General features: G+C 39.5%; 1 protein-coding gene across 2 annotated transcripts; it reads right to left on the minus strand.

Moving 5' to 3' along the window:
* Positions 1-3,853: 3,853 nt before the first annotated feature.
* On the minus strand, positions 3,854-27,868 carry LOC139475108 (uncharacterized). Of its 2 annotated transcripts, XM_071258359.1 has the most exons (7): positions 12,201-12,255; positions 8,111-8,536; positions 5,616-5,957; positions 5,477-5,512; positions 4,826-4,882; positions 4,527-4,611; positions 3,854-4,394 (listed from the first exon to the last, which is right to left on the minus strand). In XM_071258359.1, the coding sequence occupies exons 1-7, from the start codon at positions 12,253-12,255 to the stop codon at positions 4,130-4,132; spliced, it is 1,266 nt and encodes a 421-aa protein (XP_071114460.1). In that variant the 3' UTR covers positions 3,854-4,129. The 2 variants fall into 2 exon arrangements, 1 of the variants encoding a protein (XP_071114460.1); XR_011654011.1 differs by lacking the exons at positions 3,854-4,394; positions 4,527-4,611; positions 4,826-4,882; ... (1 more) ...; positions 5,616-5,957; positions 12,201-12,255 and adding an exon at positions 27,805-27,868 and having other exon boundaries at positions 8,450-8,536.
* Between the last annotated feature and the right edge of the window lie 65 nt (positions 27,869-27,933).

The raw sequence follows: 27,933 nt of genomic DNA on the forward strand, positions 1-27,933 counted from the left end.
ACATTAATATAAAACATATAAACGACAAATCAAACTGAATATTCAACCTACCCGGAATAAACTGAAAAACTTGTACTGTTAACATGAAAAAGGTCAAGATCTATATACAAGGAAATATTTAACTAAACATTTCTTTAAACCTGGTGCACTCAGTCTCTCTCATGCTCATTAAGACAGATGATGTTTTGCTGGGGATACGAGGCTGTGCGTTGTAATATCAGGCGCTGCATACTCTGTTTGAACACGAAAACGAGTTTATGTCTGGTATTGGTGCTCAGTACAATGGACCCGTGAAGATCGGGGATAGAATAGGTCTTCAGCAACCCATGCTTGTCGTAAGAGGCGACTATGATTGTTGTAAGAGGCGACCAACGAGATCGTGTGGTCAGGCTGCTGACTTGATTGATGCATATCACCGTATCCCATTTGCGTGGATCGATGCTCATGATGTCAATCACTGGATTGTCTGGTCCAGACTCGATTATTTAAAGACCGCCGTCATATAGCTAGAATATTTGTGAGTGCGGAGTGAACAACAAACAAACAAAGAGAACAGTTTTATAAATATAACTCTCTTTGTTGTTTTTGTGTGTGTGGTTAAATCTGCACTCCAGCAGTAAGATCAGTTTATTCCATGAGTTAGAAAGGTAATGGACCCGTGAAGATCCAGGGTAGAATATTGTTTGTTGTTTAACGCCGCACTCAGCAATATTCCAGCTACATGACGACGGCTTGTAAATAATCGAGTCTGGACCAGGCAATCCCGTGACTGACATCGTGAGCAACAGTCCACGCCGTCGGGGTACGGTGACACAAACCACCGACCCTGATCACACGATCTCCTCTAACGACCAGTATAGGTTGGTTGGATCTTTTTATTACCCCGGAACCCCCTCTGATATACAACAACCATCTGTACACCATCCACTCACCAGGAGCTTGATGGTTTGATGTTAGCATGAATGAAGCCACGGAGCCACACAACGCCTCTGATTTATCTGACGTTAAGTCATGCGGGATTATGCAGCGGACGATGGTGACAATAGTTATGACCCCTGTTCCATAACACGGACTTAAGTTCGTGTCAAGATATGTGAGTTAGGAAATCTTCGCGAACACGGCCCTCTTCCACAACAAGGCCTGAACCACGTGTGCGGGAATACACGCTACTGCGTATCAAGTGGTATCTAAATCCTTGTCCTTGTGCATGCTCACTGTGACTGTTTGTCATACAACACGAGCACAAAAGAGAAGGAAATGAAAGGACACGATTTCCCGAAATACATATTTCTCTGTAAAATTGTAAACTGTTCACTCACATCTGATATTAACACATTCATGGGGCATATGTATCAGCTGTGACAGTATGAAAATTCCTTATCATGATGATGAATCTGCCCGCGAAAAGGATGTGATACTACAAATAGGTGTTATGATGAATATGACTGTCCAATGACTTTTTTCATGTACGACATTACATTTATAACATGAGATATTAATACATCATAATTAATTAAAGTCATCATGCTTTATAAAGTGTTCTGCAAAGCCAGCCAAACATGAAAATGATAAACATAACCATTGGACAATGCATGGAATGGATATCGGGTTAACACACGATCATACTTCCATACAGTTCAGTAAAATATACAACTAAAACGGTAAAAAACGTTATTAACGCAAATGAATGCACTAACACCGACAGAACGATCTTTATGTTCATCGAACGAATTTGTTGATTGCTTTTTGAACTTTTGCGCTGAATGTGAAATCCGCAATTGTCATTGCAGAGAACTGAACCTTCCACAAGCTAAACATACTGTACACACGCAAAAACGAACTGAACATTCCACTAGCTAAACATACTGTACACAGACAACAACGAACTGAACATTCCACTGGCTAAACATACTGTACATAGGGAACTACGAACTGAACATTCCACTAGCTAAACATACTGTACACACGCAAAAACGAACTGAACATTCCACTAGTTAAACATACTGTACATAGGTAACAACAAACTGAACATTCCACTAGCTAAACATACTGTACACAGGTAACAACGAACTGAACATTCCACTAGCTAAACATACTGTACACAGACAACAAGGAACTGAACATTCCACTAGCTAAACATTCGGTACACACGCAACAACGAACTGAACATTCCACTAGCTAAACATACTGTACACAGGTAACAACGAACTGAACATTCCACTAGCTAAACATACTGTACACAGACAACAAGGAACTGAACATTCCACTAGCTAAACATTCGGTACACACGCAACAACGAACTGAACATTCCACTGGCTAAACATACTGTACACAGGTAACAACGAACTGAACATTCCACTAGCTAAACATACTGTACACAAGTAACAACGTACTGCCATGGGCGGCTATTTCTCCAGACCTCTCCCACATAGAAGATGTCTCGGATGAGATTGAGAAATCAATCGGAACACATCGTAGAAAATTCCATATCTCGAGTATCGTTAAGTTGAAATGAACCGACGTTTATCCGAATGCTTGGGTAAAGGCAAGTAACTCGGTTTGTTTGCGTCCTCCTGCTTCGAGTTTGGCTAACTCAGTAAAAAGGCGGACATATATTCCGGGCCTGTTCGTTGTCAACCGATCTCACGGGGCATAAGTTGTGATGAACCTTGTGTACATTGGCTCACACACAGGACACATCACACCATGTACCCCTCGAGGTCGGTTGACCACTTGTAATGTGCCGTCGCTGCCTTGCCAATATCTAATAAAATGGTTGTAACATCCGATATTGACATTGTTAACTGGGTTGTTACACAGCCGCTCTTAGAGGGCGAGACCCATGAAGATCAGGGGTAGAATAGGTCTTCAGCAACCAATGTTTGCTGTAAAAGGTGGCTATGCTTGTCGTAAGAGGCGACTAACGGGATCGGGTGGTCAGGCTCGCTGACTTGGTTGATGCATGTCATCGATCTCAATTGCGTGGATCGATGCTCATGATGTCAACCACTGGATTGTCTGGTCCAGACTCCATTATTTTACAGACCGCCGTCATATAGCTGGAATTGCTGAGTGCAGCGTTAAACAACAAATAAACAAAACAAACAAACTTAGAGGGCGAGCCTCCCTGTGTAGTGTTACCATTATGGGTTCTGGCAATGACATTGTTAGGATAAAAATTTGATCAGACGAATACTATTCTGAATATTTTCAGTAACAACATTCACACCACTTTATGTGAATTACGGTTACTTTTTCCGCTAGTATATATCTGTTTCCTTAATAGAATCACTTTCGCTATTCATTATCGGCTGTTAAGCAATTGCATGCAATGTAAAGCAATGGTTTCAGAAGCATTGTATAAAATGCACCAAGTCTTAAAAAAGCCGGATTCATTTTTTCTCCTTGTTATCACGAAATGTTAGGTAATGATTTGAAAATAGGGAAAAACTGAACGTATCATGTACAATCGAATATGAAAAAGGTTATGTCTCTGTTACTGTACACGACCGATCACAATCATACATTTCCGAGTATGTCTCATATTTTGCCTAAGGAAACAAGGCCTGGTTTCTTGTAATTGAGGGTCCGGTGAGGTGAAATGGGTTTTAATATAACGTCGCGTCCAAGATTATTGCACTTTTATAGCCACATTCATGCACGCGTGTTTGTGTGTGTGGCTGCTTGTACTAGTCCGGACTGATGCCGATTTATAGTTCTTGTAATTGAGGTTCCGGTGAATGGTGAAACGGGGTTTAACGTCGCGTCCAAGATTATTGCACTTATATAGTGACGTGCATGCACGCGTGTTTGTGTGTGTGGCTGCTTGAACCAGTCGGTTCTAGTTCCGATTTCTAGTGCTAGCTCACTGAGATACCATGCCGCAGTTTAACATGAATTCCCTACTAAGACACAGTATACTGACTCCGAGTCGACCAGTCCTTGTTTTAGCCCCTTAATGCCTGGCGCCAGACATGGTAACAACAAGTACCATCTTTTAACGTCTTTTGGTATGACGCAGCAAAGCCCAAATAATATGCTACTAGCAAACAATAAGATCAATTATACATTAAATTTTCTATCTGCGTTCCGGCAACAAATTGCAAAGATGTCATAGTTACTTCATTGTTCACGGTTCTGTGTTGGATCGAAGCTTGTTCTTGTCGATGGTTAGGTTTGACAGTGACAGAGGGTTGGGGTTAGGTTTGAGGGCCACGCTGTAGTCGGGGTCGTCCTGGTTGTGGATCCCGGGACTAAGGCTCTTGGTAGATAGTTGGCGAGGGGGAGCCGTCTCCCGATGTTGATGGGGTAAGGAGTAGATGGGCTCAAGGGCGTCATTCCCTTCAGGGGTAAACCGTAGCGAAGGTGAAACAAAGGCCGTGTTGCTTTGTCTCCTGGGTAAAAATAGAATTCATAGATGGTTCTGTGATAACAATTTAATTCGGAAAATATAGATTTGTCTTGCCACGAATGTCTTTCATATTAACAAACGTCCATGCAATAAAATGTATTGGTGTGGTACCAACCTTTTCATATACAAGATGAAAATAATACCAACAGTCACAAATCCAACCAAAAAGCCAACAGGAAGGAAAACAAGCTGTGATCCAACTGAAAGATAATTTGACAAATGTGTACATTTTGTGTACAAAAGGAGGTATATATATATGTATCTGTACAAGTTATATATATAATCGAATATATAACTTGGCACACCAGTTGGTAGACGCACTTTACCATCGATACACAGACGTGTCTGAAACAAGCACGCAATATTATTTTATTAATCGAATCAAACAGATACATGCATGCACTTGTACCAAACCAAGAACGGCCTTACCTGATGACCCTGATTGCGTCCCATCGGTGTTTGAAGCTGCTTCTTTTCCCTCTGTCGATGAACAAAAAATCATTTAACCAAGCTGTTAAGCACTTCCTTTTCAAACGTGATATGATGGAGTGTGAAATATAATTCGTGTCATTATTATTCCCGTGTCGTTATTATTGACAGAGGGTTGGGGTGAGGTTTGAGGGTAGTACGAGTATCTGTACTTTACTAAGAAAGTGTTATCCCAAATATAGCATGTGCTACATTTGGCCTCTTTCTAAATGCCATTGTGTGTTCGTATTATTATTCTCCTGCTGATCCAGAATATTTAGATTATCGGAATGCTGACGTTCCCCAGGAATGCACACTGTTTTGTTTGTTATACAGAATTTTAGATTTTTAGAGGAAGAATAGTTGTCTAATATCAGTCTCATAGACATGACATAGAAGAGGATATTATCATGATTGCCTTACAATAAAATAATCAATAATGTGTCAAGGGGGCTGAACCATTTACACTCTATCATTTACACTTCATACGAATAAACTTTCCATTTCCATTGGTGAAGATAATATAGAGTTAGATGTTGGAGGGATTGTGTTGTGTTACAACAACCATTTGAAAGGTGGAAGTAGCAAACGGCATACCTGTACACGCGACTGTGACGTCAGATCCGTTGTGTCCTGTGGAAAAAGAAGTAAATTAATTAATCAATTGGCTTCAATGGTATACATTTGAACTATTATTACTATTTTGTAATCAATGAAACCTTCTGAAAATTATTACCTTCCACTCTCATCCATATCTTGTCAGGGAGATAGTCTCGGATAACATCCACCTGTAAACTCCACTCTGGTTGGCTGATGTTTATCTCCTTCATGAAGTGGACTGCCAGGTCGCCACCATGGATTGTGTACCTTGTACGTGTCTTGTCCCTGATGGACAGTGTGGTCACGTTGCTGTTGCCCAGTCTGACGTCCAGCAGGGTGACGCGGCTCGCAGCTCCACTGGCTGTACAGGTGCAGGTGCTTGTTTCCAGAGATGACATCTTCAGTCGGTTGCTGCTGATGTAGACCTCCTTGCCTGTTTTGGTCTTGCTGTCACACAACAAGATACTGGCAACTTGGTCTGCAATTATGTACTCTACTTGTCTGAGAAAGTAAATCACTTATAATTCGATTTGTCGATGTTATACTATTTATACAAATAACAGGAAGTATGTTGTCATTATTATCCATTCTGTATGCTGGCACACATCTAAAATCATTTCCAAGTAACCAATGATAAAATTGAATACACAATGCCATTTACAAAGTGGTTACATGTAACAAATGTTATATCTGGGATAACACTTTCTTAGTAAAGTACTGATTCTCATACTTTTTTGGATTGAGTCCCGTTCGGGATTCGAACCCACACTTGCCAGAGTCAGGCACCTAATCGCCAGCACAAAAAGTCAGCGATCTAAGTGTTGGTTCGAATAGGGATATCCTGGATTCGACCTCACTAGCATGCTTCTGGTACCCCTAAGTGACAAAACCATGCACAGATTGGCAGTCCTTAGGCGACTGGGTCATTCGGTCACCACCATCCCCCACGGTCCCATACTGGCCTCAGAACTGTCTATGCTATAACTGTGTTGGGCGCATCCAACACACATCATCACTGACCTACGACCATATGGGTTGTACTGTGCTATGGTACACTGCTGGGAGCGATCCAGTGCACGTCACCAGGTCATTTAGTAGAAGGTGTTTGTGCTATATGCTGAATATATGTTCCACAATGATAGGAGTTACCACAACCACGACCATGCCATGTTCACGAATCACATCATTGGTTACCGGGGCGGTCGGGTAGCCTAGTGGTGAAAGCGTTCGCTCGTCACACCGAAGAGCCGGTTTCGATTCCTGACATGGATACAATGTATAAAGCCCATTTCTGGTGTCCCCCGCCGTGATATTGCTGGAATATTGCTAAAAGCGGCGTAAAACCATACTCACTCAATGGTTTACCGATGCAAACTGCACAGCCTTGCAATCACACTAAGTCATCAGCAACCCAACGGAGTTAGGCACGATCAGTCCTGCACATTGCTATCATGTCCTGTGTGTCCTATAGTCCTGTATTATCACACCACGATGACTACTGTTACAAACACTTTGTCATTCTTGCATTTTCTTACGTTAAATGATTCATTCAACATGCCAGAATGGTATCTGCGTGTATTTCCGCGAATAGGATGTGTTCGTTGTCATGCAACTTGCAGGAATCACTGCATGTCATCACTATGTTAACTCTTCCTAATCACTCCTCTTGCATCACTAACATTTTTATAACTACATGTATTTAAAACCAAACTATCTTCTTTGCTGTTTTTGATTATCTGGCGAAACAGATTCATTAGGGGTAAAGGGCAAAATAGGTGTAAAAAGTATATGAATACATCACTGAAAATCAGTGATGACGCCAGACGTTCGCCAAAAGGTAAAGCATGTCTTGCCCAATCGGCAGCCCCGCCATTCACACAATTTGCATAGAAAACCTGGATATGATATGGGTTATATAACAAAGTGGAGCTCCTGGCGTGGAACGCAATTGGCGCTGTGATGTACAATCTGGAGATAAATATAATCTTAAGATTATTCTCATATGCCAAGATTGTACAAATATTGTCACAATTATTAGTGTTTACATGGATGAGTACACTCCTTTGAAATGAGAAGGCTTTGTGAAAAACGTAGATTGATAGATTACTCAGAAAGTTATGTTTCCAGCTGCCAGTGATGGGATCACCGTGTTTCATTTGTTCATAACACATTAACCACGTGATGATGCAAAGTTAGAATAGATCCCAGTTACCTTGTGGAATGAGGTAAGAGTGGGCAGGGTGAATCTAGCGTTAATCTAACAAGCACCTTTTGGAGTGTCATCACATGTTTTAGGTCAGTCTGTTATTACGTGTACAATATGAATGCAGAAAGGAATGAAACAGAATCCTGAATACAAATTTGAGTGGTGAGGGCAGGACCACAACGTCTACAACGTGGAGCATACTCTTAAAGTTTAATGGGGCGATCGGGTAGCGTAGTGGTTAAAGCGTTCGCTCCCCACGCCGAGGACCCGGGTTCGCTTCCGGACATGGGAACAATATGTGAAGCCCATTTCTGGTGTCCCCGGTGTGATATTGTTTTAATATTGCTAAAAGCGGCGTAAAACCATACTAATTCACACACTTAAAATTTGAACTAAATATGTCCTGACTATGGCACACGGTTTACCTTTAACACACTGATGCAAAACCACCAGATGTGACGGGGGTTTATGTCCCTTTCCTACTGGGAGGTCCTTCAGACCATGGATAGAGGAACTCTTGTCACTCTCCAGGATACAGTACCTCTTCTGACTACACTCCTCCAGAACCTCCGTGATCGCTGCCTGATAAGCCTTCTTCTGAAGCCCAACCGACGCGTTAAATAAACATCCTCCAATGTCATAATATTCATCACCTATCGCTCCTGGACATGGTCTGTAGTCTGCACTACTGTCGTCCCCGTCCTCACCAACACGTGCTCTTTGCCAGAAGTTCTTGACCATCACTGATTCATTTCTGGGACACTTGATCTCTTCACACCCCTGTTTGTAACAAACGTTAGTGGCTTTCCCCTTTAATCCTGCCAAATTCAGGCTGTCACAAATAAGGGAACCTGAAGTTTAACGGAAAATGTGCATGAGCTTGTTTCACAAAGATAATTGATTTGTATTTTTAATTCAGGAGCAGGTAACCACAGGACAATGACAGTAGTAAGAGTGATTAAACATTCAACGTCCAACTGGAAATATGAGAGCCAAATAGTTTTTAATATGTAGCAGTAAAGCAGGTTAATGACAAATACGGATGAGCTAAACAAGTATTAGGCTCCTTTCAGAGGACAGAACTGTATAAATTGAAGCTAAATTCTGTCTCTGACAGGAAACTCACCCAGATATGAAGTCACTTACTTTGCCTTAAAGATTGATTGGAAATAAAGAAAATGAATATTTCCTATCTTTACTGAAATTATATATCTTAATAGAATATGCATCGCCAGTGAGCATATTGTTGTTTGAAGCTTCATTTAACTCTTCATCACAAACATCTGAACATATTTGAACCACCTAATGTTTTGCTATCAAATTGTGGATATTGCCTACCGTTGGTCGATATATTCATAATTATCAGATGCAGTTTAGGGATTAAGATTACTTGTTTAATAAGTCAGTTAAAATTATGCCTAACACTTTCTAAGTCTCTAAGTTACATCTGAGTGATAACTAATAAGAAGTTACCATCCAGAACAATTCCGTCGACAGCATGCATGTTGATTATAGGCTAAATACACTCACTTTCCTCTAATAGTCTAATTATGTTGCCCTTCAACATACGAAGTATGCGTGTACGGGGGCACGGGTGGCCGAGTCGTCTGAGGCGCCGCGATTCGCTGTGCAGAGTTGTGTCCCTTGGGCACGACAGAAACTTGTGATTGTAGATTCGAATCCCGGTTCGTCCCGATTGTGTTTCTAGGTTTTGTCAGCACCATACCGTGCTCGTGGGTTTCACCGAAGTGGTAAACGTCTGATACCTGCACTTCGGGCTTTCCTCCCACATTAAGCTGACACGCCGTGATAATTGGTATACTGTTAAAAGCAGCGTTAAACCCAACTCACTCACTCAAGCATATGCTTTATCAAGCAGTTTCTAAGACGTGTTCCCTCCCTGTGTCTACCCCTGAATGTCCCGGAGCCGGCGGATCGCCTGATCAAAGAAGGGGAATTTTCTGCTCAGATGAGTAATATGTGAGCCAGCATGGCCCAGAGCGAGGCCGAGCTCCAGTCTATGTTTGCTGCATGCGGTCAAGCTTGGTAAGCAGACATCGAAATACCCGAGGTCTTCGTCGCTTAAACCAGACAAAGCATCACCTGATATCGAAGTCCTCCTGAGGCGGTTCTCAGTTCACGTCGTCTGTCTCGAGAATCAGTTACGGTCAACTTCTATAGCGGATCTTCGGCAGGTAAATACTTCTACAACGCCATGTTTTCTGCTACTCTGTTGAAGTCTTCATCGTCAAAGGTTATTGTCCCTCTCTGCGGTGGTGCGTACAATACACCTGAAGACAGAGGTGTTCCCTGGCTCTGTTGCAGCGCTCGGACAACCCAGTGTCCCTGCTATTAGAACTCTGCTGGGGAATCTTCATGTTCGGGCCACCTGTGAGGTGAGCAAGATGATGGCTCTTGACAAGATGGGTGACAAGCCTGACTGTTTGGCCTCTATACATTTCATGGCCACCACACGGGGGTGTCCCAGTTGCTTAGTGTTGTTGACATCGATGCAGATTTCAGCGCTCTTAATCCTTCAAAGTTCCGTTTTACCATATTTAGGACTTCGACATTTACGTTCACCATGCCAATGCCATCGGATCGTACCTTGAATGGTCAGTTTCCGGGAGATCCTTCCCACAACTAAAACTCTGAAGAAAGTACCCGACCCATCCGAGGGGTCCCATCCAGTTTTGTTTCTGCATACAGTCCTTAATTCTAAATTCTTCCTCCATAATTCTTTACCCTATTTGCTGCCGGGGCCTCAATGCGGCCGGCTCTATAGTCAATGTTCAGGATGGTGTGCTGGCCACTAAATTACACCCTGAGGTGGAACAGCCTCTGACGACTTCTGCCTTGAAGGGGGTGGCACGACTGGCTTCTTCTTACTACCTACTCTGAAGGCCACTCCACTATCTCAGTCTCCTCGGGAAACTCCGAAGTCTGTGCTGCCTCGCTTCCTTCTCTTCCCGACCCTCATCGGCGCCAGTTTCCCCGTGGTGGGGGATCCAAATCTCATGACTCGTGGAAAAAGTCGTCCCGTCAATGACTCCTCAGCACTCATCTCATCCCTTCGACCCATACAATGTCCACCGCCTATTATTGCCGAAGTATCCCGTCCAGAAGTTCATGCCGCGAGTGTATCAAGACTTTTCAAGTTTGTTTCGGTGGTGAGGTGAGGCGAAATGGGGTTTAAGGTCGCGTTCAAGATTGTTGCACTTATATATCGACTAATGCCGATTTTACAGTTCTAGCCCACTCAGATATCCTGCCGCACTTTAACATGAATACCCTACTCAGACACAAAATACTGACTCCGAGCCGACCAGTCCTTGTCTTTTGCCTCTTCATGCCGAGCTCTACCATGAGACCACGGGGGCGGTCTAGTTTGTTTTGGAATCCGATTACTGAGAGCGTGTGATTTCAACACTTTGATATGGACAATAAAATACTTCCTGCAACAACCCCCAGACTGTGTTCTATCATCTGGGGTATTCAGTGGTTCACCGCTGCCTCTATCAACGCAAATGGTGGTCTTACCCGATTACGACACTATTAATTGAGTTGATAAATCACGACTCTGCATGTCTTTCTGTCTCTTATTTACAGTAACTCACTCACTCATATATGAAGTACAGTTACTTTTTCCGATTTTATTCCGGATTTGAATAATGTGACATAGTGAATATAAATACACCATTACTAAATCACATAACAATATATTTAACATTACTACACTGACTGAGGTTGTTGTATACGGATTGTTTAATGTGTGAGTGACATTAGAATTAAAACTGCTTTGAAAATTATTTCAGTTATGTCTCAGTGATTACTAACATGAAGTTTACAATGTATCAATTAAACTGTAAATTACAATAAATATAAGAGACATGTTTCAAATGATTCATGGTATTGAAGGACCAGAGTAAAGCAGTCATTTCTATAGTATCACTACATCCTTCGCATTTGAGTTTCAGAGGTTAATACAGCACCGTTAATAATTTGACTCATCATACAACCCTCTTCTACAGTTTATGCCTTGTTGGTTGTCCAAACAAACTGATATATTACCATCAAGAACAATTTCAAAGACAGCATGCGAGTAGTTTATGTATTTCATCAGTCAGTCAACATCGGAATTGACAAGGGAGGATATAGACAATCAAAGAAATCAGAAATGATATTCAAAAGCACTACTCATACAAATAATGTTAAGTTTGTTTGTTGTTCATCGCCACACCCAGAAATATTTCAGTTATAAGGCGGCAGTCTGTAAATAATCAAGTCTGAACCAGACAATCCAGGGACTGAAATCATTAGAATCGATCTACGCAATTGGCAACTAAATATGCGAGCCTCACCACTCGATCTTGTGAGTCCCTTCTTACAAAGCATAGGTTGCCGAAGACCTATCCTCACCAGGATCTTCACTGGTCACAGCGTATAATGATAATACGATCTGAAGGATTCTAGGACTTAGTTCTATAGGATGCAACAATGTAGACATCTACTTACAGAAACAGGAATTCGCCAGTAACACCAATAATCCAAACACGCTGACCGTATCCATGGCTGTACGCGAATCATTTGAGTTAATATTTTCCTATCAGTTGTGATCGTGAGTATGGTGGCCGAGAGGGGATATCGATTTCTCCCTCGTGAGTCATATGCAGCCGGTTTCAGATTCAATTATAGCTCATTAGCTAAGCAGTCATATATCTCACTACAAACAAATAAGACTCAGTAGTGTCAAAACGCCCAATGAGGCACTTGTTGAATAAAATGTTGAATCTGTCAAAATCCGGCCTTGATGTTTCATGCTCTATAATCGAAACGGATCTGATATGCAGTCCCGTCATTTGTGTCTTCCTTGTTGGCCGGACACAGGCTCGTGGAACTTCTAAACTGTTCATCAAATGTAGAACGAAAGGAGCAGACGTGGAGTACTGTCGTGAAACTGATACACATAAAATTTGTCCATTTTAAACTACAGCATGGTATCTCAGTGGGTTAGCGCTGTAAAACCGGCATAAGCCCGGACTAGTAGCCACAAACATGCATGCACGTGAAGATCAGGGGTAGAATAGGTCTTCACCAACCAATGCTTGTCGTAAAAGGCGACTTTGCTTGTCGTATATGGCGACTAACGGGATCGAGTGGTCAGGCTCGCTGACTTGGTTGATGCATGTCATCAGTCCAGATTGCTCACGATATCAATCACTTGATTATCCGGTCCATACTCGATTATTTACAGACTGACGTCATACAGCTGGAATATTGCTGAGTTCGGCGTTTAACAACAAACAAACAAACAAACAAAGCATGCACGTCTATAATTGAAGTAAACATAATCTTGAACGCGACGTTAAACCCCTTTTGACATCACCATACAATATAAATATCACTAAATTGTCCCCACGTCATAAAGTAAACGTTACAAATGACATGGATAAGGAGTTACACATTCCATCAGATGACGCTATCAATGTTAATGTCAGGTGTGATCACCAACGATATCGACAGTAGAAGATGCAAAATGGTCTGTAAAAACACTGTCTCCTTAATAATAGTGCAATAAACAAAGCAAGAAGCATTGACACTATTTCAGCAAGGCTGGCAAGGCTGGTTTATCGTGTCTGTCGGTGAACAGGCACCAGGTAGTAATCATTGCATCCTGCTGCTCCCTGGTCACGTGGGTCATCCGGCATGTAGTAGTGAGGTTCAGCAGCATCTCCTTCTGGTGATCCGATTGGCTGCTGGACACGTGACTCATCCGGTTGAGAGTAGTAGACCACGCCCTTATCGCCTCCTTCGTAAGACGTGGAGCCCGAGTGTGCTGACCTCATGAAACACGAAAATACTCAGTCAGAATGAACGGATAATATTGTTGTATTTCTGCTTTTATTGATATGTCTCACAAGTTGTATACATTATGACAAATACTAGTTCAAGCCCGTGTTCTTACTGTTTACCTTTTGACACAAATAGCCATGATGAAACCAACAGAGACAAACCCTGTGACAAAGCCAACACACACAAACACAATCTGGGTGTGACGTTCACCTGCAATGAAAAGGAAACAATGGAAATATGTTATCCAGGACAAAACAGAATATTCTGACATCGAGGTGCCTGGGGACAGATTAGACCCGTAAAGATCCGGGGTAGAGTTCTGAGTTCGGCGTTAAACAACAAACAAACAACTGAAGACACAACTTCGCGCGTAAGACCCCGACATGATGCAGTTCACAGAAAATATCCCATTTACTAGAATCATCGAGTATGGCTGTAGTGTTGACCTGGAGTCATAATTAGGAGGATTTTTTTTAAAACGACCATAAGTGGATTACTGAACTGCGTGACATTATGAGATACAATGCCTCAGAGTCATCATTAATCTATGCCCATCCCAACCTCCCCCACCCCCACCCCCCGAGATGCGTTCATGATGTGCTTGTAAAATATGTAGATATTAACAACTTGCCACAGATGTAGTGATAAATACAATAGTACTATTTTCTTAATAATTCAACACTCTTCACCTGACGAAGATCGTATCGCCCCATGTGTGTCACGAGTGTCTGATTCTGAAACAATTTTTTAAAAATGATATGGGGGCATATAGATCATTGCAGAAAGAATGTAGGACAAAGACGTCCAGTTTTACCTACTAAAGTTTTAAACTATGTTTTTCTATCCAATTGACGTTTTCTCATTCGAAAGAAAATAAATCAGATGTCAGAAGAATGTATTCATGGAACCATGCTCGATACACATTGAAATACATACACAATATATTTTGATTCACATTTTGTTTCCTCTCCAAATACAACCTGCCCTGAATGGTCTAGGTACCTCAATTCAGCTGCTTGCAACTTAAAACAGCTAATATCATTATTGGAATCTCCCTATTTATTATGGTGGCGAAAGAGGTGCCTCCTTTCAGTATCACTTTCGCTTGATGCGGTTCACCTGTTTTAATCAGATATGGAAGAAGAATAACTTGGTGAATTTGGAATAAATAAAATTAAGTCTCTCAAACGGACCATAGAGTAAATATTTTATTAAACAATCGCATTTTAACCCATCAGCTCGTGGTAAGTAAGTTACCACACTTTATACATACATGATAGATTATGTTTCATTTCCTTAGCACAGTACGTTGATCCTAATAACGTTTCGTTTTTTCAAATAATGTCAGCTTAATTTGGTGAATAATTATGCTGAATGAGTGAGCGAGCATATATTGACAAGAAGAAATAGTGAGTGAGTGAGTATTGCATTACGCCACCGTTAAGCAATATCACAGCGGGGGACACCAGAAATGGGCTTCACACATTGTACCCATGTCGGGAATCGAACCCGGATTTAACCACTAGTCTAAAGAGTCTCCAAGAAGAAATAGCAAAGGACATACCCACATTACATGTGACTGTAACGTCAGAGCCGTTGTGTCCTGTAAAAAAGGAAGATAATTAATTAATTTTAATGATAACTTTACACGTTTTGTCATCAAAGGTGCCTTATTAAATAATTACCTTCCAGTCTCATCCATATCTTGTCAGGGAGATAGTCACGGACAACATCCACCTGTAAACTCCACTCTGATTGGCTGATGGTAATCTCCTTCATGAAGTGGACTGCCAGGTCGCCACCATGGATTGTGTACACTGTACGTGTCTTGTCCCTGATGGACAGTGTGGTCACGTTGCTGTTGCCCAGTCTGACGTCCAGCAGGGTGACGCGGCTCGCAGTTCCACTGACTGTACAGGTGCAGGTGCTTGTTTCCCGAGATGACATCTTCAGTCGGTTGCTGCTGATGTAGACCTCCTTGCCTGTTTCGCTCTTGCTGTCACACAACAAGACACTGGCAACTTGGTCTGAAAAGTCATATCCCGATTGATAAGTTCTTCATGAGGAGGGGTGGTTGGGTAGCCTAGTAGTTAAAGCGTTCGCTCGTCACGCTGAAGACCCGGTTTCGATTCCCGATATGGGTACAATATGTACCCCGCCGTGATATTGCTGCAATATGGCTAAAAAGCGGTATAAAACCACACTCACTCACTCACTCACTGTATGAGGAGTCATAAATTTGATTTAACAAGGGATGATGCTTTGCTTTAAACATGATATATAGGAAAGTATATGATCATATTATGGTCGTATTTGCATATGTGAATATAAGTACGCACATCTGAAACTATGTATATGTAATTATATATTCATGCATACACTCCTTCGGATGTATACAACACTTAAATATTATATTATACATTGTGATAAATGGTAAGACAACTGCATAAGAGTTTCCAGCTGCCAGTGACAAATCCCCGAGTACAGCATGTTCCTTGAACACTTGCCACGTGGAGATACCCGGCTTAGAATAGATCCCTAGCAACCTTTGTCGAGCGAGGCGACTTAATATTGGGCCGACCGTCGTACAGCTGGAATATTGTTAATTGCTGCATAAAACGACAAACAAATCACTTTACTTCGGAGTGTCAGATATTTGGGTCAACTTGTTATAAAGAGTACAACGCGGTTATAGAAAGGAATCAAACAGAGAGCAACATATAGACTTGAATGGTTAGAATAATCTGGTCAGCTGGCAGTTTCGGTACGTTTGCTTCGTGACATTCAGATTCCACTATTGTAGTATGTGAGCCAATCTATGTAATGAGCATCACCTTGAAAACTAGTGCACAAAGACGTTGTTTCAGTGGTAACATGGCACAAACTAAAACAAAAGTGGAACATAGTCTCGCTTAAAGTTTAAAATCTCCACTATATGTCCCTGTAAAAGGCAGGCCGATATTTACCCTCAACACGCTGATGCAATACAACCAGATGTGACGGGCGCTTCTCTCCTACTGGGATGTCCTTCAGACCATGGATAGAGGAACTCGTGTCACTCTCCAGGATACAGTACCTCTTCTGACTACACTCCTCCAGAACCTCCGTGATCGCGACCTGATAGGTCCTCTTCTGAAGCACACCCGATGCGTTTAATAAACAGCCTCCAATGTCATACAGTTCATCAGTGAATTTAGGTGAACAGGATTTGTAGTCTGCAATAGTCTGGTCGACTATTGAGAGCAAATAGTAGAAAAAATGAAATATTGGAAAAGGGTCCCAGAGGAAAGCACTTGCAGATAAGAAAACAACCGTCACATAAAGCACAGGAGTTCGTATCTAAAAATAGACGCCCTCATGCATATTCATGACCATCTCCACACGCGAGCCCGAAGGAGATGGTCATGAATATGCATGAGGGCGTCTGTTTTTAGATACGGACTCCTGTGCATAAAGTCATATTGTAATTAAAAGACACTCTTACTAATGACCTATTTCAAATTATAAATGCTGCATATAACACGGTATAAGGAGATTTAATATTTGAAGCGCATTTATACAATAAAGTCCGACATTATTTGCCAATGTCGCATATTTTCATGCCATGTACTTTCTCAAACATCAACACAGCTCCCTGCTTTTTATGAGACCTATAGTGGAATCTAATCCTATATGCAACACATAGATATAAGTTGCATATAGTTGCTTCTAGTTCACTTGAAGAACGCATTTATGTATACGACCGCGTTTCTAAACACATTTGAATTGTCAAACTTGATACTTTTTTAGCGCGAAATACAGATGGACCGCGGAAATTTAAGAAATAAATTAATTCTTTCGGCTGAGGGAAGAGTTGACTCACCATACCAGAGCGATACAGCGATATAGAGACAGCATATTCAAAACACTCCAGGTTCATAACAAATACAGTTGACCTCAAAACCTTATCACCATGTAATTACCAGTGTCATGGATTGTTTCATTGAAATATGGTGTCTTATTGTATGGCGAAGAATTATGGGGCTGTCGAGAGTTTTTTTCTATCGAAAAGGTTCACAAAAGATTTCTTAATGTGGACATGTCAACTCCCAGTAATATGGTTTATGGTGAATGTGGGAGGTTCCCACTATATATAACATCTTGTACTCGATACCTACGCTATTGGCTGAAGTTATTATGTGTACCTGAACATCGTTTGCAAAGGAAAGCCTATAATATGCTGGCATATCTTGATAATATTGGGAAGAACACACGGGCTTCCCGCATACGCTTAACTCTTATTAATTAGGGCTTTGGATTCATATGGATCTCGCATTTCATTCGTGACATAAATATGTTTTTACAACAATTTCGTACTCGTGCTGTAGATATGTTCCGACAGGATTGGCATTCTACACTTTTAAGAAGTTCGAGATACGACACATATCGTAATATTAAGTCTCTCCTTGAACCAGAGTCGTGTCTTTCACATTTAAGATGCAAACACCGACGCAATACATTTATACACTTTAGGCTTGGTCAGAGTGATTAAAAAGAGAATAGAGGAAGATATTTAGATATTGGAAAGTCACTAAGAATTTGCCCCGTCTGTAACCTTGGTGCTAAAGACGAATTTCATGTTATGTTTATTTGCCCTGTATATAACAAAATAAGAATGAAATATCTTCCCGCCTGGTCATTTTCATGTATATCTTCTGATAACTTTGAATGTATGTCCGCTGTCAAGCAAAACGTATAGCGATCAACTACAAGTTTCCTTATATATCACCATGCTTTTGTGTTACGTCAGTTGTTGTAGTCTTGATAGTCCGTATACTACAATATTTGGTAAAGTAAATGTATGTCTATGTAACTCACTTGTATATGGGCCAATGGCCTTTCATAAAATAAACCATTGAATTGAAGTAAATTAAATGGAATAATGCTTACAGGATATCTGTCTAGATGATATTTTTACGTCGCAATGAAGTGGTTCCTGTATTATGGGGAAGGTCTAGGTTTGGGTACATGTTGCGAAAATAGATTCTGATTAAACTGATCTTCAGTAATCCCAAATTCGCCATTGCAACCTGCAGAAAATATCATCCGATATCTGAACACTCTTATTGTGCCACATTAGAATTGAAACCACCTGTGTTATCATTACAGGTTTTGAACTTTGATTCGATATTTCTTTTGTTTAACTCGAAACCACACGTTGAACATATCTAATCTACGTGTGAAACCTCTACATTGAAAACACCAGGTTTATCTCCCAGTTCTACATCCCTGGAGTCCAGGACAGGTCAGATTGCAAGATTCAAAAGTGTCATGGAAAAATAGTTTTCAAATTCATGATTAGGGTTATCCATGTTTGACAAATGGTCGCCTGCTTAACAACGACTAAAATACGTTTATCAGTAAATTGCATTTGTGTCAAGCATTAGGTGGGAAGGAGGAACTTTAGCGACGGACACACTATCCATTATCATTATCAAACAATACGTAATGTGATGAACAGGACAAATCGTTATTTGTGCGCTTTAATCTACTTACCAGAGCAATAGGATACCATTAATACCAGTATTGTTCCAGACACCCTCACGTCGCCCATGGCTGCACACGCGTGCTGTGGCTTCAAAACATTTCCTCATATCGACTCTCGGGTGAAGGAGTCACGTGACTTATATCTTGTGACCTGTGATAGTTTGCCTGTTTAAAAATGGGTTTGTCTACAGAAATGTGTTTTTTCACAATTATTTTATTTCTCCTCATGTTTTTGCATCAATAACCTTTACACCTTGTATTTCTATAACACTACAGTACAACTAATATCCCTTTCACTTTCATTAACTATGTTTTGAACAGCCTCTGCTGATAGCATTGAAAGAATGTGTCCATTAACACAGTCGTGTGTGACCCACAGGAACTCGTTATTGGTCAGTAAATAAAAATATATACCATCTATATGTAAGTAGAGAAAAGGAGCGTCACTCGCCATCTTGCCGGTTTGTTTACATTCGATATCCAAGGCGATTTTTTTATTATACGCTCATGACAAGCGCATTTCTGGCGGTAGTTTGATCGATAACACATTTCTACACATGTACAAGTCATCGACATTCGATCAATGTCCCTCACTTACCGAAATATCGACAGTTTATTGCGCTAGCTTGGAAATGTTACCAACCCGTGCGGAAGTAGTTGTCAAACGCGGGCAGAATCGAGCGAGCCACCTGATTGGCTGAAAATATGCAGCGCTCTAATTAAAGAAATTAGCGCGAAATTTGAAGCCAGTTATCTGGAGTGACAGCAGCATCTAAAAAATGATATCAGATAATTTCTTCAAATGAGAAATATTTATTATGAATATGTTTTTCATTTTATAACATACTTGTCATCTAAAGCTAATCTATTATTATCTGGTGATTTTTATACAATACATCACTTTACTAATATAATAGGCACATTTTCATGTATATTGCCTGTGCCTGATCACATTATGAATGCTGGTCATGCTGATTGAAAATGAATAAAGTGAACATTTCAAGTTACTATTTATCATCAATGCAAAAGTAATAAATCTATTTGAGAATAATAAGTAAATTACATCATTACAAGATAATATGAATATCACAAACACACCCAAAGCTTATGATGTGCCATTATAATAACAATATGAAATTCTGAATTGTTACCAATGGCAGCTATATTGTGTTACAATAATTAAATTTTCAGTTATGTAAAGTTCTTGAAACATTCTTACAGGTTACATGAAATGTATGTTGAAGATAGCAAAAGTACTATACCAGTTGAAGAGATTTTCCAGAAATTTTGTTACAACTTTTGTCACAGATCAAAAGCTTTTGTCGGAAAATATATAAAAAATGCTTTTCCAAATATCACCACAACCAGGCACCGAAAACCTGGTGATTGGACAAAACAACATCAGGGTTTACCGTGGCATGAAGGGGAGATCTGAACAGACACAAAACATTGAATTTGCTGCAGAATCTGATAACATTCCAAAAGACTATTTTGTACTGCAGCAAACTAAAGACTCTATAACTATTGGAAGGCAGACTGGAATATCTATAGGAACATGATATATTTACAAGTGAGATTTCCTACTGATGAGCATGTACATCTTGGTACAAGTCATTGGCATATGGGGGAAATTGAAAGAAATCCCAAACACACACAACCTGCAATCCTCCAAAATTCAAACTTGGGTCTCTAAAACTCCTGCATATGAATTCAAGCTGAAATTAAACAGTATACATTGTGTACATGGAGTATATGTAAGAAAATAAATGGAAACGTGGGAATAGGCATCTATTAAATATTCCAAAAGAATATAGCTCTTTGGGCATGGGTCTTGAGGAGACAAGTAAACATAAGTAACAGTATTTAAAGTGTTATGACACACTTGAAAAAAACATTGTCTTAGCTACTATAATAAGTATATTAATATTGTGGCTTGCCATATTCATGAGAATAATTCCTACATATTAACATGTTAAAAAAATACCCTTGTTATGGTATGTTGAGGATTACATGTCTAGTTTTAAACTCTATTAATATTATGATTTGTGATGGAACTGTGGAGATGGTTAAGTTTGGTATATATACATATAATACATGTCATATTTACCTGTTCAACTATGTTTCTACTGATCATGCTTATCTCATCAACGATCAGCACATCAGTCTCCTTACTCCTCCTGTAGACATTCTTCTTTTCATCACTAAGAAGAATCTTATATAAGTCAGGATTTCTGTGTCTTCCATCACTCAGACTAACGTATGTCGTATACAGTCCTCATATTTGATTAAAAAAATAGTAAATACGTCAACTGGGAATTCAACTGAATGTTACCTTCCTTATATCAGCTAACAGCCCTGTTTGTGAAAATATGTACTAGACATAAGATCTATAGACTAATAAAATCAATTGTAATACCGCATAGACCATAAAAACGAATTAAATATGTCTTGGTATCATCTCTTGTGTATTAGATGATGGTAATGACCTGAAATGTTTTAACGTTAGATTAGGAAGGAGAGACATTAAAGTGTTTTATAATACTTGGGATCATGAGCAATAAGATGTAGCAACATAAACATGCATGGCATGGAATAGGGAAAATGGTGAAAACAAATTGAAATAGATTTTAATAAAACATTATTGTAATAAATAACTTGCAAAAGCGGTGCCCAAAATTGTTTGACCGTGTTATGTGCGTTGTAGACTGACGACTAGCAAGTAATTGTTATTCTGTACGCATGGTTCCATATACAAATTCAGATATACAACCGGTATAAAACTGAGAACTGAGATGCCAAGTATAACCTGCATTCACACACGGAAGCAAAATACTTGTATGTATGCCCTCTCCTCTGAAAAATGTATCACTAAAGTATTTGCATTGTAATAAATATAGTAATAATAAATCTTGGTAAATTTGGTAGGTCTCCGACAGTTATTTAACACCTTTGATTGATACGGATTACGTAAATGTAGTCTAGTTACTGTCTGTAATGTATCTGCTTGGTTAGAAATTTCAAATGTCCTGATATAGCATTGTTCCTAAAATAAGCCAGCTTCTTTTATCGGGTATAAATAGTTGATTTGTCTTGTCATGCAGTCATTCATACATGATCGAATGATTTCCACGAAAAATTCCGGCAGAGAGTTCTGTATTTTATTATATACATGTATTGTTAATTGTAGAAGATGCTTACATCAATGTATCTCAGAACGCAAAACTGATAACATTCAAACATGTAATTAGTACACAGTTAATTGTTACATATAAATTCCTGCATATTCCTTTTTAAACAAAAAGCCTACATGTATACTGAAATCGGTGTCCACTGTTAAAGGGGTATTAGTGCAGTCAGCCATGGTAAACGGAAAGACAATAATAAGGTGGTTAATTATTGTCTGTTGCAGAACATGGGGTAAAAGTGTGGTCATTTATACATATACACATATACAGATGAAATACACGATATGACACAGTGCATTAACAAACTAAGATACGGTTTCTATTAAAAAGAATTATACGATTATGGGTTTAATTAACATGTTTAATTTTTCAGGCCAACATGGTTGAGATACAGCATCGACATACTCAACTGGAGTTGGTTTCTGCCGGTCGTAAGTTCATCGTTTGACTGAGCACACTTTTGTCAAGGTTGCGATATTTTCTTCTTTTTGTGTGCAGCCTGCCACCGGCCTGAATTTTGAGAAAGGTTTCAGCATGGGACTGTTAATTTCTTCCTAAAGATGTCAAAAAGCTTACAAACTTGTAGATGTGGGGGCGGTTAGGACCAAACTTTTTTCAGCTCAGAGTGCCACTCTTCCCAGTGTTAGTGGTCCTCGAACCAAAAGTGTCAAACAGGTTCTGCACAATACGTCCATCAGATTCAACTGTTCAGAAACATTGTCACTGAATTTCAGGTGAACGAGGGGAAAGGCAGACGCACGTGGATATACTCTCAGGTTATTAATGTCTGGAGTTCACATATTGGGGCATTTCATATACTAATTGAACAGAGTTCACCTGCACATGTCCACTTTAGTGAGACAGACTAACCAAAAATGCAATGAGCTGTAGCTCCCAATCCCTTATAACAATGACGACAACAACCAGGGTGTGGGCACGGTAAGGTTAAACCGTGTCCACCAGACAATCTCAGGTGGCTAACGCCATATCTCTTATCAAGTCAGCTCTATTTTTCAGCGCATAATTATCTATTTACATTTTGAATAAAAGGAATTTAAAAAAAATCATATTTAACAAACTACACATTACCAAATACAAAACTTTATAATCCTTTCTAGACTTCGTTCCAATTAACCTGGATCATATAACTCGCTCGCGAAGGTCATATACGACTTTAAAGAGAATACATCTACAGTGTAAAAGTAACTTTTAACTGTATCATATATACTCATGATAAGCAATTATTTTCGTTCCTAATTCGAATGAGCACATTCTGGGGCTAAATCTACAAAAGGACAGACAAAATATTTATTTTCTCAATGCAAATGATACAAACGTAGCGGCTGATAAAAGAGACAATGACTTAATGATCTGCAATATATCATTTGTTCTCGTTTAATCTATTGTACATGTTGAAGTGACTGTAAAGTTTCAAGGAGTACTTAAATGTTGTGGTATAATTAATGAATTTAGAATATCAATACCGAAAAACAGTCACCATATGGGATGTGTATGTATAACTTGTCTTCCAGCACCACGCTTGTGCCGAGGCCCGTGGTCATAAAACTTATCGGTCCTATAAAAGGAGCAACAATCCCGCTATGGTTCACTCCCAATTGTCAGACGACCTAATCATCGGACAGACCAGTCAATTGTGACCAGTGTACCTGCCTGGTCTTACCTCCTAATTACTGAGCTGCCCAATACTGTCATACTGAATGATAGAAGATTAACCAGATTATGATTGTGTTTGTAAGTTGCGTTTGATCTGTGTCGGGTTGCAGTTGATTTATTAGGCAAGACCAGGGGTAGTTTTTTCAATGAAACCTTTCAACCGTTGAGTTTGTTTTATATTAAATACATTGTTAGGTAGAATAATAACACGTTATATAGATTAAACACCTCCCTAACCTGAGTATAATCTCACATGTTCTCTAAGTACCGTACTATATTACTTTGAGGAGACATTGAGTAGGCATTGTATGCTGTCGGAATGACTTTACGCAAATCCCTGCGTCAATGGACCCGTGAAGTTCCGGGGTAGAACAGATCTTCAACAACCCATTCTTGGCGTGAAAGGGCGACAGCGCTTGTCGTGAGAGGCGACTACCGGGATCGGGTGGTCAGGTTCGCTGACCAGGTTGATGCATGTCACCGTATCCCAATTGCGTGGATCGATGCGCATGATGTCAATCACTGGCTTGTCTGGTCCAGACTCGATTATTTACAGGCCGCCATCATATAGCTGAAATATTGCTAAGTGCGGCGTTAAACAACTAACAAACAAACAAAACTTTCACAACAATCACTATGACGAGGTATGCATATCTTGCAATCAACCTGAATCCAATTACTGGAATGTCAAACCCGGGCTTGGTTTAAACAAGAATTGCAGTTAGATCCGCTACATGTTGTAGATCTCCTGTAGTCAAGAAATGCAATACCGAGGCAGCAATGTCAATTTATGAGGGACAGACAACTACTCCAACATATATAAACAGAGCAGCCAAAGATAAAAATGAAAATAGAAATCACATCAACACAAAAAGAGAAAGTGTATGAGTACTAAAACTTTCAATAGATATGTGTACCCTACGTACACACATGAGTCCCATTCGACAGTCTACAACACCCGAATAACTGTCAAACAAGTTTGGGTACCCCTTGTGTTCAGGCAAGTTATTTAATTCAATAATTTTGTATTAAAATCCTTTTCAATTTGTTTTCACCAATTTCCCTATTCCATTCCATGCATGTTTATGTTGCTACATCTTATTGCTCATGATCCCAAGTATTATTAAACACTTTAATGTCTCTCCTTCCCAATCTAACGTTAAAACATTTCAGGTCATTACCATCATCTAATACACAAGGGATGATACCAAGACATATCTAATTCGGTTTTATGGTCTATGCGGTCTTACAATTGATTTTATTAGTCTATAGATCTTATGTCTAGTACATATTTTCACAAACAGGGCTGTTAGCTGATATAAGGAAGGTAACATCCAGTTGAATTCCCAGTTGACGTATTTACTATTTTTTTAATCAAATATGAGGACTGTATACGACATATGTTAGTCTCTTAACGATGTTTCTACAATTAATTTTTGAATAAGCCGTTGATATGCCAGTTGTGACAGGGATGATGGTATGGTAGCTGTAGGAGACAGATTGACAGTCGTTGTTACGTGCGTCACTAGGTAATTAGTACGGCATTGACCTTGTTGATTGTTACTAGTATACTTTGAGGATTACCTCTGTGGCCAGTGGCGGACGTAATTCAAACTGCTTACACACTGACACCGCATCAAATATATTTGTGTACCGATTACAGAACTCTTACGGACAGGATGGGGTGGTAGTTCACCGGACGACACTGTGTATATTGGGCGGCACCTTTGATATCTCCTCCAAACATACTTTTATTGAATGACCCATTAAACGATGATACACATCTCGTTGAATATATCAAGGCACTAATTCATCTTTAATAAAATTTGTTTGTCTTTATGCTTAATATATCTACATATCAACGAAAATATGTAATACATGTATCCACAAAAAAATTGTTTACATATACAGGCTAGGTATTTGCCCATAGCAACACCTGCATAACTGTTTATTCATGCGGGTTGTGGTAGATCGTAATTGACCGAGAGCAGATATTGTAGAATCACCTGTAAATAATGCTGACACTGTAATTAGATGCAACGTACTAATGAGAATATGAGAATTATCATAAGAAGGCTGTTGTTTGTTTTTTGAACTGTTACCACTTTCATACCAAAAGTGACAATGCATTTAAAAGTTGCTTTAGTGTCATAATATTCATTCAATCCCCTGTTAACATTGCACCGCATATAATGTAATAATTATTTCGAGATTTCGTTAGAATGTGAGATATTCAGCTAGACGTTATGCAATGAAAGACGAATCGGGTTTTTCCCCATTAAAATTCGCCCATGTGTACCTGTATATTGTATATCTATTGTCACTTAATTTCCCAGTGTGATGTATTAACGAGACATAAAATGGGAAGTGAAAAAGAAACAAACTAAACTTTAATTCGTTGAAAAATAACGCCAATGAATTGGTGTACACGCGCATGAATTAGTATGATAAACTGTCAAAACGCTTTGAGAGATAAGGCCGGGTTCATCAAAGATCGTTGCAATATGTAAAAAAGGTGAAATTTGTAAAACTTCTGCAAAGGAAACATCCAACCAAAGGCCCTTTTAAAATAGTAATGTAATGATATAATACAAAGTGTGTTTCACATGATACAATATACTTTGTTAACAATTAGTTAATTCTTTAAAGGGACTGACGAAAACATGAGCGAAATATTTTAATAACGCCAAAAAAGTAGCGGAATTAAGTTAAAATGAGTTGAATCATGTGTCATGCATATAATGCCTCAATGTATTTGCGAAACTAAAACTGTTGAGCAAAGGAAAATATGCTCGCCCATGGGCGAAATATTTCAATATCGCTATAAATTCGTTGAGTTAAGTTAAAAATGAGTTAAATTTTGTGTATGATACTTGATGGAATACAAGTTAAGTATTTGCGAAACAAAAAAATGAGTTTTGAGTAAAGGAAAATATTCTCGCCCATCAATGGTGTAAATATTGAGTTTGTAAACTTTTTTTTTTCATTTTTTCTTCTTTAGTATGTTCCTATGAAAACAACATGCTTATTTTTGTAAATACCTTTGACCGAGACTGGGAAAAGACCGTAGAGTTTCTGGACTTTTGGGTTTCCGGATTTAAAGTGGGACGTGTTATTTGCTTTTTAAGGAGGTTGTTATATACGGATTGTTTAATGAGTCAGTTAACATTAGACTTAAAACTGCTTTAAAAATTATTTCAGTTATGTCTCAGTGATTACTAACATGAAGTCAACAATGTATCAATTAAACTGTAAATTACAATAAAGATAAGTGACATGTTTCAAATGATTCATGGTATTGAAGGACCAGAGTAAAGCAGTCATTTCTATAGTATCACTGCATCCTTCGCATTTGAGTTTCGGAGGTTAATACAGCACCGTTAATAATTTGACTCAACTTACCACCCTCCTCTACAGTGTATTCCTTGTTGGTTGTCCAAACAAACTAATATATTACCATCAAGAACAATTTCAATGACAGTATGCGAGTAGTTTATGTGTATCATCAGTCAGTCAACATCGAAATGGAAGTAGGATATAGACAATCAAAGAAATCAGAAATTATATTCAACAGCACTACTCATACAAATAATGTTAAGTTTGTTTGTGTGTGTGTTGTTTATCGCCGCACCCAGAAATATTCCAGCTATATGGCGGCGGTCTGTAAATAATCGAGTCTGAATCAGACAATCCAGGGACTGACATCATTAGAATCGAACTACGCAATTGGCAACTTATGGGAGTCGCCTCTTACAAAGTATAGGTTGCTGAAGACTTATCCTAACCCGGATCTTCACTTGTCCCAGCGAATAATGATAATACGATCTGAAGGATTCTAGGAGTTGGTTCTATAGGATGCAACAATGTAGACATCTACTTACAGAGACAGGAATTCGCCAGTAACACCAATAATCCAAACACGCTGACTGTCTCCATGGCTGTACGCGAATCATTTGAGTTCATATTTTCCTATCAGTTGTGATCGTGAGTATGGTGGCCGAGAGGGGACA

This window comes from Haliotis cracherodii, unplaced genomic scaffold (assembly GCF_022045235.1).
Source record: "Haliotis cracherodii isolate W230 unplaced genomic scaffold, xgHalCrac1.p SCAF_3, whole genome shotgun sequence".
Classification (NCBI taxonomy): domain Eukaryota; kingdom Metazoa; phylum Mollusca; class Gastropoda; order Lepetellida; family Haliotidae; genus Haliotis; species Haliotis cracherodii.

Excerpts from the sequence above, each read along its gene's own strand:
- LOC139475108 (XM_071258359.1), bottom strand. The coding sequence starts at position 12,255 with ATGGATACGGTCAGCGTGTTTGGATTATTGGTGTTACTGGCGAATTCC. Across the intron at positions 8,537-12,200 it reads ACTGGCGAATTCCTGTTTCT|GTTCCCTTATTTGTGACAGC; the intron begins GTAAGTAGATGT and ends GTTAAACTTCAG. Across the intron at positions 4,395-4,526 it reads TTCATCTTGTATATGAAAAG|GAGACAAAGCAACACGGCCT; the intron begins GTTGGTACCACA and ends ATTTTTACCCAG.